Here is a 12,280-nt window from a genome sequence, read left to right on the forward strand (position 1 = left end):
GGCGTTAACGCCAGTGAAACCAGCCGATGGGGAGGAATTCTTTCTTTTTTGAGAAGCGCCTCTGACCTCTAGATCCCTGGGTAACTTGCTGAATGCTGGGGTGCGGACACGTGAAACGTGATCCGGCACTTCTGCCGGTTTTTTGCTTGGCCAAGCAGAACCGCCCTGGCCCGAGAATATCGTGGAGGCCGTGTACGTATGAATCCGCGTCGTCTGCAGGATCGTGCGTTCTCCTGGCGTTTCATTCCAGCCTGTCCGAACTGGCCGACACTAGAGAGGCTGCCGTTGGAGCTCCCTGAACCCGCCCAACAGCATCTTCAATGTGCGTCCTGCCCGAGAGTGGAGGACAAACCCAAACCCTCTAGGACCGTCCCGAGCTGCGCTGGCCGGTGAGCAGAGCCCTCCCGGAGGGTTCATCCTGCCTCCCTGACCCGCTCCCTTGGCCCCAGCGTTTGGGTCTCCAGCCCCAGCGGCCCTTTCCCTCCCGGCACGTGCATGCGGAGGCCAGCGCGCGAGCAGGACACAGAGCCAGGGCCGCCCGAGGGCTACCCCATCCATCCGCCGGTTCCTGGGAGCACAGCACCCCCCGGAAACTGTGGGCCTGGCCGGCCGCGTTTCTGGTCTGGGGCCCCCCCAAGCCTCCAGACAGGCCACAGGCGGGACACGGAGAACAGAAGGTGAGAAGACAGATTCCATGTTGACGTGACTTCGTGTTTATTGAGGTGTGTTTACGGTCAACGGGTGCTTTCTCCTCCCAGTAAACAGAGCAGGCGTGAGTATCTATAATGAATAAATTTATTGTCTTACAAAAATCATTGTCTAGAAATATGGGAATACAAGAAAAAAGATATTTGCAGTCAGGTGTCTGGTGGTAACGGCCAGTACAGTTCATTAAGGGGAAAAGCAAAGATTCCAAACCCACGTGACAAATTCTTCCCAACAGATGTTAAAGCTTTTAACCCAAAAGGTTTGTGTTTTCAAGCACGTCGCAGAGGATCAGGGATTTAGAATTAACACTGATTCGCTGTCGCTGAATGTCTCTAATACCACTTTGGAGAGGTACATGATACGAAGCACGGTCAGAACTTATACGTTAGATTGTTACAGAGGCAAATCATAGGTTTAACGTTGTCTTAGTACTGTAGTGTCTAAGGCACTTTCTGTAATGTCAGTTTGCTTAACTATCAACCAAAACCAGAATGCTAGATGGTCACTGTAACACTGTCCGGGGGGACGGGAGGAGAAAGGAACAAGGATTCACATCCACTGGCATGTCAACATTCAGGCAGATGGCGTCGGTTGGGGAGGCTACGCGAGCCTCCCGCACAAACTTGGAATAAATCTGGGACACAAAACCGAGATTTCCGTTTTGGGCTCAAAGCAGCGGCTGGTTTGCAAGGTCAGCATGCGAGCCTGGCTGGCGAGGGAGGGCCCCCCGCGGACCGCCGCGAGCGTCAGCCGAGCACACGGACCGGCCCCGGCCGAGGACAGTTCACGGGGAGAGACGCGGAGGCACCAGCAGCTCGGGGGGGGGGGATCCCAAAGGACGTGGCCTCCCCCACGGCCGCCCCCCCTCCTCATCTTGCCACAGCCCCTTTCACAGTTTGCGCACTAGGTCGTGCTGCTCGTTCTCGGAGGAAAGACGGGGTCACAAGTGCAGTTTAGGTTCCACAATGTTCTAGGAGACTCGATGTGGCTGAGTCGTCGGGGGCCACACGGACACGGAACGGAGTTACCTGTCTGTAGAGAGAGCATGCAGAGCGACGGGCGGCCGCCACGCGGCGGCCCCGGGACCCCCGCCACCGGCGACTGGTCTGACGAATGGTTCTCTTCTCACCGTGAGTTCAAAATGGTCTCGCGAAGACTATATGGAAAACGGATGCAATGAGGAGACTCTGTTTAACGGGCGCGTGTCTCGGGTGTGTATATAGAAAAGGGGCGCGGTTGTACTCGGATGTGACGCGGGATACAGTAGGGTCGGCCGGAAGCCTTAAGACACGGTTGATCGTCCAGGAAGGAGTCACAGGCGCGGGGGCGGCCCCTCGCAGGCGGGCGCGGGGGGCTCCTGCGTGTCCCACTGTATCGCCTCCCGGGTCTCCTGGGCTCTACTCGGACTGGGGCGGCTGTGTCTCGTTGACGTCACTGGTCTTGCTCTCCGTGTCGTCGTCCGACAGCTCCAGGGAGGCCCCCTCGATGTGCAGCTGGCGCCGGCCCGATCGGCTGGACGAGAAGCTGATGGGGCCGCCTCGCCTGGGGAGAAGGGGGAGGACGCGCAGGGGTGAGGCCGGGAGCACGCGCGACTCTCCAGCCGCCGAGGACCGCACCCTCGCACCCTTTTTGTGCGCGGCTTGGGGCAGAGGCGGACGTGATGCAGAAGCCTCTGCGCATCACCACCCTGTCCTCCAGCCCCGCTCGGCAGGCCTGGTACAGCCACGACCGTTGCCATAGGAACAGGCAGGGCAGCGGGTGGAGGCCAGGATCCCCTGCGCCCGAGGGGCAGCAGGTCCTTATGGGACGGCGACTGGGCCCGACACGTGAGGTCTCTGTGGCACGTTCCTTGTGGAACGTGGACTTCGTCACACACTTCGTAAACGTCACAAGCTGCGTGGCACACTGAACAAGGAGCGGGCATACGCGACATGGCCCCCAGGCCGCCGTCCCCCACACCCCAGCTGACCTGCTCTGCGGGGGGGAGCGTAGCTGTCGCCCCCACCTGCTTGGCCTCTCCCTGGCGCCAGCCACATCCCGTGGGCAGGCGGGGGTGGGCGGAGGGTGGAGGGCACCGGGGCCCCAGGAGCTCCCGCCCTGCTTTTCTGGGCGGCCGGCACCTCCACACCAGGGAGGTCCAGCAGGGAGCGAACGTCCCTCCTCCGTCCTGCTGGAGGACGACCACGGCCCAAAACCCCAAACGCGCAAGTGCGGAGCGACTGCCGCTGCCCAAACGGGACGCTCCCTCTGGACCAAATGCCGAGCCCCCGCGCCTCGTGCCGGCAGCCCCGGGTCGCTCACCTCAGCCGGTTCTTGAGCGTGCTGACCTCGCGGCTCAGGCCCTCGTTGGCCTCCGTGGCATCGTCCAGTTCCCGCTGGAGCTTGCGCCGAGACGCGTTGGCACGTGTGGCCTCCTCCTCGGCCTCCTCCAGCTGCCGCTTGAGCTGCTTCATCCTGGCGGTGGCCTTCTCCATCTGGGGGACGGCACCGAGCCCGTCAACGCCAGCCCGGCCGACTCGGTTTCAGCACGGCCGTGTCCCCAGTGTCGTGTGGCTCGGGGCCCCGATGGCCACACAAGCGAGCGCACCCACGCGGGCACACACTCGTGCACACAGTCGCGCATGTCCTGTGCGTGCGCCCGCCCGGCCGCGCAACGGCCCGTCAGTCACCCTGCCCCTCTCACGAAGCCCGTGTCTACAAAGCCAACTCTGCTAAAGGAGACCGAATGGTCAACTTCTGTTTTCACCCGAGTTTTCTGTAGGAGAAATGACACACTCAGCAGCTTCCCGAGTGACCCAGGGAGCACGAAGAGGAACGGCTTTTCCTGCAGTAACAGGAGAGCCGAGGACGGGGGCCGGTACAGGTGGTTTTGTGCCCCCACGCAGCATGGCTGGTTTGGGTGTGACGCTCTGATTCAAAGAGTGGACACTGGCCAGCCCGCGACTCGTGGGTCCGGCTCACAGCCGCCCAGAACCGCCATTGGGGGCGCCAGGTCCTGGGGGTGGGGGTCGGGAGAGCGGGCACGTGTCTGAGTGACCTCTGTGTCCCCAGCACCCCAGTGTCTGATGCGCCCCAGGAACATGAGAGTGAACACCTCAGGTAGCATTTTCTTAGTCTCGCTGCTCCAGTGGTCGCCCCGGGCTCCTCCTGCCCCAGTGTCCTTGCTAAGCAAAGCGTTTCCGGGGTGGGAGGCGCAGTCGCCCCGCTTGGGCTGCGCCCCTTACCTGTTCCTTATACTGGTCCGCGTGTCGACGTTCGTCTTCAACCTGCATGAAGATCTCTTTCAGCTTCTTCTCGGTGCGACGGACTAGTTTGTTGGCGGCTGCTCGTTCCCTGTTAAAACGACCCGTGCATGAGTTTGTGCAACTCTGGGAATGATCGTGGAACGGGGACAGGATTTTGTAAGTCCTTTTTCTCCGGAAGAGGACACGTGCTCGAGTGCCTCCCAAGACCTGACCAGAGTCATAGAATTAACACGGCCCAGAAGCTTTTTCCTTGTGACTAAAATACGGATTACCCATTGTCTGATGCGGACAAACAGGAAAAGTACATTCATCATTTTTCCCCACACAGATGGTGAGCACGCTGGCGATCTTCTGATCAGAGCTACCTGCCCCAGGGACACTGGCTGCTCAGGTCATGCTCTTGGGGTCCTGGGATCGAGCCCCACACTGGGTTGCATACTCTGCGGGAAGCCTGCTTCTCCTCCTGCCCCTCCCCACCCAGCTGTCGCTGTCTTTTTTCAATTTAAAAAAAAAAAAAAAAATTTTTTTTTAAACCACTTTCCGTATATATTGGGTTCAGACTTTTAGAAGACAAAAACCTCGGCTGGTTACTTTGATTGGCTAACTTTTTAGCTGGGAAAACAAAACCAAGACCTAATTTACCAATAAGTAACTGTTTTCGATGTAAAATTTACTGACTGTCCACCAAGATGCTGGGGGCTATTGCAGTTACCGGTGAAACAGACAAAAAGAAACCCCACACTCCCCCTTGAGTTAGAGCCAAGCACGTCACCCCGCTTCTCGTCACAGGCCAACGCTGGCCCTGTTGGCAGACAGGGAGCTGAGCCTCACTGAGAACAGAAAATGTTTTCGTTCCTTCATAAATGTTATGCAAAAATGGGCATCGAGGGAATTCTTCCCCGAGAAGAACAAGTCATGTTAACTACAGCGACTGCGAACAAGCCCTTCGCTTTGAGTGCAGCAGAGGCTGAGGAGCAGGAGGTTCGGGGAGGCTGCGTCCCGGAGGAGGCTGCGCTCTGAGCCCAGGCTCCGAGGGCGGAGGCGCGCGCTGGCCCGGGGTGGTCTGGGACGCGGAGAGCTGCGTCTGCATCACGCAGTCCCCCGGCGCCCGGCCCGCTGCCTCCAGCACGACGGAAGATGCTGGGCTGCCCTCTGCTATGGGAGAAGGAGAGTTTTTGTCAAACCACATCTGTTCTCGGACAACAAACTAGTGTTTCATGGGACGCCGGCAACTTGGGACATCAACTACTACTTGGGAAATTGTGGGGATGATAGGACACTTGAGTCTGGGAAGGGGCAACAGGCGAGCCCAGCCGTCCCCAAGGCCCGCAGCACCTCCCTGTCCCGCTCAGGTCACGCGTGCGCGGTCCTCTCCTTCCGCGCCCGGGAGCCCTCGCGGGGTGGGCCCAGTCCAGCCCCGGCCTGCAGCGGAGACATGGGCCACTGGGGTCTGTGGAAGCAAACACCTCTTACTTGGCTTCCTGCTCGAGCTGCTCCTCCAGCTGCCCGATCTTGGCCTCCAGGGCGGAGATGGTGGCCTTGAACTTGGACTTGACAGCACCCTCCAGCTCCTGCAGCTTGGCCTTCAGCTCCTTGTTCTGCCGCTCCAGCTGCTGGCGCGCGTTGTCGCTCTTCTGCGCGGCGCTGCGCTCGGCCGCCAGCTCCGCGTTGAGCGTGTCCACCTGGAGGGGAGGGGAGAGCCAGGTTCAGTGGCTCCGCCCGAGGGGTGGCGCGGCCCCTCCCAGCGACAGCGTGCGGCCACCTGCAGCGTGGTCTTGCGGAAGCGGTCGTTGAGCAGCTCCATGTTGCTCTGCTCCTCTTCCAGCTCCTCCTCCAGCTGTGCGATCCGCGCCTCCAGACGCCGCTTCTCGTCCAGCAGCGCAGACCTGGCCGGGCCCGGGAGGGGAGGCGACGGCTCAGCTCGGGGCTGCACGGCCCCGGGACACGCGGGCCAGGGGACGGCTCCCCACCCGGCTGCGTCCTCCTCTGCCGGCTTTGCCCGGCTGCCGTCCTCCAGTCCACCAGCAAGTCCGGCCCGTCACACTTCACACCTGCCATCCTCGCACCCCCGCCGCCCCTCCCCGGCCCTCGCAGGACTGCCGCGCCCCTGCCTGCTGGCTGCACAGACGGCAGCCGGGATTCCCTTCTGGAAGGGCGAGGTGACTGCGTGCGCCCTAGCTTGGACGGCGCGGGTTTGCCAGTGCACTGCGGGCAGATGCCCAGTGCTCACCAGGACCTGCCGCGAGGCGCAGAAAGCACCATAACTGGGAAAAGGGGCTTGCTGAAAAATGCGCTCAGAGAAGGGCAGGTCTTAAGGGATCTGCTTGATCCAGAAGTGAGGACTCGAGTGGCAAGGTGGCGCACAGCCTTCGGAATTGGGAGCCTTCCAGACGCTCCTCCATGCCGAGTGTGGGAGTGACCGACGCGGGGGGTGGCATGGGCTGCGTGGTGCGGCTGCAGGGCGGCGAGGCAGGGTGGAGGCCCTGGTGGTTTGCGCTCACCTTCCCAGACTCGGAACAGGAGCAGATCAGCCCGATTGCCAGGTGCCAGACGACGCGGCCTTCCCAGGGGACAGGGGTGGGCCCCAAGGGGGAATGGGCCACAGGTGCCTGAGAGGACCAGGGCGGCGGGGGTGCTGCTGTGGGTCTCTAGCCCAGCTGGGCCGCCTGCCTCCGGGGGACTCACTTGCCAGAGGCGCTGTTGGCGATCTCGTCCGCCAGCTCGTCTCGCTCCTGCTCGGCGTGGCGGCGTGCTCGCTCGGACGAGGCCAGTTCCTGTGGGAGGTTGCATGCCATTAACCATTTCCCCCGCAGTGACATCGGACTGCTCTGCTGTTCCATAGACAGGCCGGAGACCCAGGAGCATCCGGGCCCCAGGGTGCGCGGCAGCCGGGGTGTGCCGTCCGGTGGGGTCTGGGGGAGATGCAGGGAGGGAGAGTGCTTGGGCGGGAAGCAGGGCTCTTCCTCAAAAGGACAGGGAGCACAGCTATCCAGGCCCTGCGGCCGCACGGCAGCTCCTGGCAGACCAGGGCAGGGCAAGGGACAGCACTGGGCCGGCCAGTCCTCTGCAGAACTGCCTCGTGGCAGCTCTTCGTATGTTTCTCTGGAAGGAGGACTTGCTGCAGGAAGCAGCTCAGGTGCATTTCTTATCCCACATGGGTAAAGACGGAGAGGACAGTCGCGCTGCTGTCCTCAGGGTGTGCAGGAAGGGAGCTGCCAAGTCCTAAGGCTGGGTGACAGAAACCGCAGGTTCTGACTCCTCCCGGCCCAGCCGGCTCCAGGCTGCTGGCGGAGCAGGGCTGCTACAAAGGAGTCTGCCCGTGCGCCTGGCACGTGTGTGCGCCTCTCACGTTACTAGTACACAGGAGGCAGGTGAAGCCCGGGTTCGAGCACACACCACCCTCACACATGGGACAGGGCGAGCCCCGCCGCGAGGGCAGCCGGCAGAATGCTCTGGGCCGGACCCAAGGGCCTCCAGTTCACAAGCACCGGGTCAGCGTCCGCTCCAGCACCGGCCTCTGCTGCCCCTGCGTCCTGGGCCCAGTCGGGGCCCTTCCTGTCTGCTGCCTGGGTGGGCTGCACACAGGCTGGGGGACCCATGGGAGAAAGGAGAGGAGCCTGGGGCCTAGAAGCCGAAGAACAAAAGGGGTGTGAAGGGAGGAAAAAGAGCGGGAGGGAAGGGCAGGGCAGGACCTCTTCTCCCTAACGCCACGGGCCCTTGTCTGAGGGCCTGAAACACACACTTTGTGACAAGGCTGGGAGAACGCTGGGCGGCAGGTGCACATGTGGGTCGTGCCCCGGGGCCCGGATCCTGGAGCCCCAACACCTTTGGTCCGAGCCCTGTCAGCTGCACGACACACCACACAGGTCTTGAACAGCTGCGTCCCTGAGAACCACGTGCATGTTCTCTTAAGCACACCTGGAACGTTCTGGAAGACTGCCCATGCCTGGCCCTGCAGCCCAGCAGTCCTAGCCACGACGCAGCAAGACCGAAATCAACGGCAAAAAACAAGCCCCCCCACGCCCCCCAGAGTCACACATTTGGAAACTTAAACCACACTTCTAAATTATTCATGGAATAAAGAAGACCATCACCGAGATGAGAAAAACTAAGAACCAGGGGGCCTGGGCGGGGGCTCAGTTGGTTGAGCAGCAACTCCTGGTTTCACCGTAGCTCGTGATCTTGGGGTCCTGAGACGGAGCCCTGGGTCCGGCTCGGCGGGGAGTCGGCTAATCACAATTCTCCCCCTCTGGCCCTCCCCAATCTGGTGTGCTCTCGAGAATAAATCCATCTTTTCAAGAAAAATTAGAATTTAAATGGCAATGAGAGCCCAGATTTTGCAGGACCCAGCGAACACAGGACTTTGAGGGGAATTTGGTTTTCTAGAAGCAGAATCAGACAAAAGCGTGAAAAATCAGTGACTGCGCAACTCAAGAAGTCAGGAAAAAAAATCCACAGGAAATAAAGACCAGAGCAAAAGAAGTCAGTAAAACGGAGACCAGAGAAGGCTTAGCAGCAGGAGCGGCCCCTCGGAGGAAGCTCAGGGTCCGCTCGGTGCTCGGTGTTACCCAGCCCCCAGCCCTCCGCCACTCCGATGCCGAGGGCGTCCGCTCCCTCTCCGGCCAGCCTGACCCCACACCTACGGCGGCCTTTGCCATCACTGAAGCCCGCCTTTCTAGGGGGCGGTATGTGGGGGTTTCTTTCTTTATTAGCTGGTAACAGCGTTTCAGCTGAGGTTGCTGCTGTCTTTCGAGGTTGGAAGAAACTCCGATCACGTATGCAGAAACGCGGACACTGAGTGCACAGTCACGTCTCCGTACAGGCAGTGACGCTGTTACCCTGTGTGTGTGTGGGCGTGCCCACCACGGACGGAACCCCAGACCCTTCGTCAGTCCCTGCTCTGAGAACTCACTAGAGGGACTGGAAGCATCGCCCACAAGCGGATTCCCCGAGGAGCTCCTGAGACCTACTTGTCCCCTGGGAGGTGTCCCCTGCTTGCTCCTGTGGAAGACCAGGCAGCCTTAGCACAGTCGGGTTAAATGACCCTCACGCTTAGCAACACCGGAATCTACTGCCTTTTCTGACGTAGGAAACGAAGCTTGGAAAGTCGCCTGGAGAATTACTAACCGGCCCTCGGCCTCCGGCCAGCTGGGGGCTGGACCCTCGAGCCGTAGCGGAGTGCGACCGGCCTGTTTGCTGCGCTGAGGTCGGGGGCGGGGAGGCCCCTTACTGGACGTGGTTATGACCTTACGCGGGCTACCCCGGTGGCAGCACGCCACTTTGACCTTGGAGAGATTTCAGGGGCGAACGCTGAACAAACGGCTGAGTAAACAGACCTCCTGCAGCTGAAGGACTTCGGCTTCTAGACTCTTCAGTTTCTTTTCACTCTCCTTGGACTGAGCAAAAATTTCATCCCGGGACGCACGCGCTTCTTCTAGTTCACGCTGGTAGTCCTTCATCTGAGCCTAAGATCAAAAATACGAAAAGGTTTTAGAGCGGTTTGCATTATTAGTTCTTCAAACGTGAATTTTTTCCAGATCAGAAAAGTCCTATCCAGCCACCGAAAATGTAAAACTGTACGGAAGTGACACAAGCTGCCACACGAAAGCATTTAGGACGATGTCCCTCGTGAACACAGATGCAGAAATCCCCGACAAACCCAACGACGAATCAGGAACATAGCGGCAAACTGAGCCCAGCGGTGCGTAACAAGGATGAGACACCGGTAGATCCCAACACTCAGGTGCGATTCACCTGCGGAAGGCAAGGCTGACTGGAAACCCCAGATGAAGGGCTATGGCCGAGGGACATCGTGATAGAAGCAGACGCAGCAACGGACCAAATCTGACCCGCTTTCATTATAAAAACATTCAGAAAATGAACAGAAAGAGATGCCTCCACTCTGGTAGGCGGCGGCCGTGAAAACCAGAGCGGATACCACGCTTCACGGTCCAGAGATGGGCCGCCTTCCACTGAGGCGACCGGCGAAGCAGGAATGTCTGGCTTTGTCCCCTCTGTTTAACACTGTCCCGGTGATTCTAGTCAAAGCAGTTACACCAGGACAAGAGCAACAGCAAAACGACATCCGGATCGGAAAGGCTTTAAGCAAAGAAAACCGGCGGCTCTGCCGACAGCGTGATCCGATGTGCTGCGCATCGTGGGGAACCCACCCTAAGGATAAATGATTTCCGCGGGCTGTAAGACGCGAGATCAACACACAAAGCGAACTGCACTTCCATGCACGATGGACATTCCAAAAACTAGGAAAGCAATCACCCTTGTGAGCATCAAAAGCAATAAAATATTTAGGCACAAATTTAGCTTAAGTAGCATATGACTTGAACACCGAAGCTATAAAATAAAATATCACTGAAAAAAGAATTGCTAATTAAGCAGAAAGACTGTCGTGTTTGGGAGCCGGGAGGAAACACCGTCAAGACGGTGGTCCCCTCCATACTGGTCTCCCCAAGTCAAGACTATCGAGACTCAAGCCGGCCGCCCCTCCCCATCATGACAGAAATTGACCAGTTGATCCTAAAATTCATACGAAATTGCAGGGAACCCAGAATAGCTGAACAATCTTGAAGAAGAAGAAAGCTAGAAATGTCACACTTCCCAATTTCAAAACGTGCAAAGCCACAGCGATCAAGACCGTGTGATATGGGCGTGAGGAAAGGCATAGAGACCAACGGAACAGACAGAGTCCGGACACACACAAATCCACAGTCCGCAGATTCTTGACAGGCGAGTCCAGAAAGTCAACGGGGGATAGAACGGTCTTTACAGCCGGCGCTGGGACAACTAAATGTCCTTGTCTAGAAGAGCGAGGCTGGGTTTACACACCAGAAACCACACCATAAAAATGGACTCCGTGGACTTAAATCTGAAAGTATAAAATTTACACTACACGGGAATAAATCTCCATGACCTTGGACTGGGCCATAGTTCACACAGATCTGATCACCAAAGCACAAGAAACAAAACAGGAAATAATCTGGACTCCATCAAAATTAAAAAATCAGTACTGCACACAATACCATCGAGCATGTGGCCAGACTAGAGGATGGAAAGGATACCTGGAAACCTGTCTCACAAGAAGCACCCGGAACGCACAAAGAAATGTCACAACTCCGTTATGAAAGCTACGGCAGTTGAGGAGGTGAGCCGAGGAGGGAAAGGTTCCCCAGCTGAGACGATGGCCAATGAGCGTGTGAAAAGACGTTCGTCACTGGTCATCAGGGGCTCCGGCAGAACTACAGCAAACTAGGACGTCACACTGCGGGTGACTACAGAAGAGGGTAGCAGCGAATACTGGTGAAGATGCGGAGATACTGGGATCCGCACGCCCGGCTGGTGGGAATGCAAAATGGGACCGTCGCGGTGGGACGGTCTGGCAGGTCCTCCCTGTGAACCAGAGTGAGCGACGAACCCGGCATCCCACCAGTGGGTCCGCGTGGACCTCGGAGCTGAAAGCATGCGTCCGCACAGGCGTCCGGGAGCTCTTGCAGCAAGACCCCCAGGGGCTGCTGAGCACCGGGTCATGCCACAGCGCGGAGGAGCCCTGCAAACACGGACGGGGAGGAAGCCCGCCGCAGAGCCGCCCCGGCTGCTCCCCGTACCCGACACAGTCGGCAGAGGCAGCGCTCCAGACCCCGAAAGCAGATCGCGGGTGATTCACGCTGGACGGAGCAGGGGTGGCGGTGGTGACAGCGAATGGAGCATGGATTCTTGTAGAGGGAACCACAGTGTCCCAGCTTGGACAGTGGTGATGTCTGTACACCCTGTGGCTGCACGAAACACTGGAAATGCTTTAAAGCGGTAGGTTGTGTGGCTTGTGAACTGTGTCTCCGTAAAGCTGGGACATAGACAAAACCGGTGTCCTGGACCTTCTCCACAACGTGCCGTGTGACCTTTGTAATTAGCTCGTCAAAAGCAAAAGCTTTGTCCTTAGCTTTTTATTTTTTTATTTTTATTTTTTTTATTTTTTTTTAAAAGATTTTATTTATTTATTTGTCAGAGAGAGAGAGGGAGAGAGAGCAAGCACAGGCAGACAGAATGGCAGGCAGAGGCAGAGGGAGAAGCAGGCTCCCTGATGAGCAAGGAGCCCGATGTGGGACTCGATCCCAGGACGCTGGGATCATGACCTGAGCCGAAGGCAGCTGCTTAACCAACTGAGCCACCCAGGCGTCCCTGTCCTTAGCTTTTTAAAAAAGTGTAAGGGGGGGGCAGTGCCTGGATGGGTCAGTGGGTTAAGCCTCTGCCTTTGGCTCAAGTCATGATCTCAGGTCCTGGGATCGAGCCCCCTGTCGGGCTGGGTTCTCTGCTCA

At 58.6% G+C, this 12,280-nt stretch overlaps 1 protein-coding gene across 2 annotated transcripts in view; it reads right to left on the bottom strand.

Moving 5' to 3' along the window:
• Positions 1 to 1,914: 1,914 nt before the first annotated feature.
• Positions 1,915 to 12,280, bottom strand: part of LOC111161080 (myosin heavy chain 10) — a 118,419-nt gene continuing 108,053 nt past the window's right edge. For both annotated transcript variants that reach the window (XM_022524563.1, XM_022524562.1), the window contains 7 exons: positions 9,290 to 9,418; positions 6,639 to 6,727; positions 5,716 to 5,839; positions 5,427 to 5,635; positions 3,933 to 4,041; positions 3,010 to 3,182; positions 1,915 to 2,250 (listed from right to left, as the gene is read on the bottom strand). In XM_022524563.1, coding sequence (XP_022380271.1) covers positions 2,106 to 2,250; positions 3,010 to 3,182; positions 3,933 to 4,041; positions 5,427 to 5,635; positions 5,716 to 5,839; positions 6,639 to 6,727; positions 9,290 to 9,418 — 978 coding nt within the window. In that variant the 3' untranslated portion in view covers positions 1,915 to 2,105. The remainder of the gene's footprint in view (positions 2,251 to 3,009; positions 3,183 to 3,932; positions 4,042 to 5,426; positions 5,636 to 5,715; positions 5,840 to 6,638; positions 6,728 to 9,289; positions 9,419 to 12,280) is intronic.

This window comes from Enhydra lutris, unplaced genomic scaffold (assembly GCF_002288905.1).
Source record: "Enhydra lutris kenyoni isolate GAN:26980312 unplaced genomic scaffold, ASM228890v2 scaffoldscaffold82, whole genome shotgun sequence".
Taxonomy (NCBI): domain Eukaryota; kingdom Metazoa; phylum Chordata; class Mammalia; order Carnivora; family Mustelidae; genus Enhydra; species Enhydra lutris.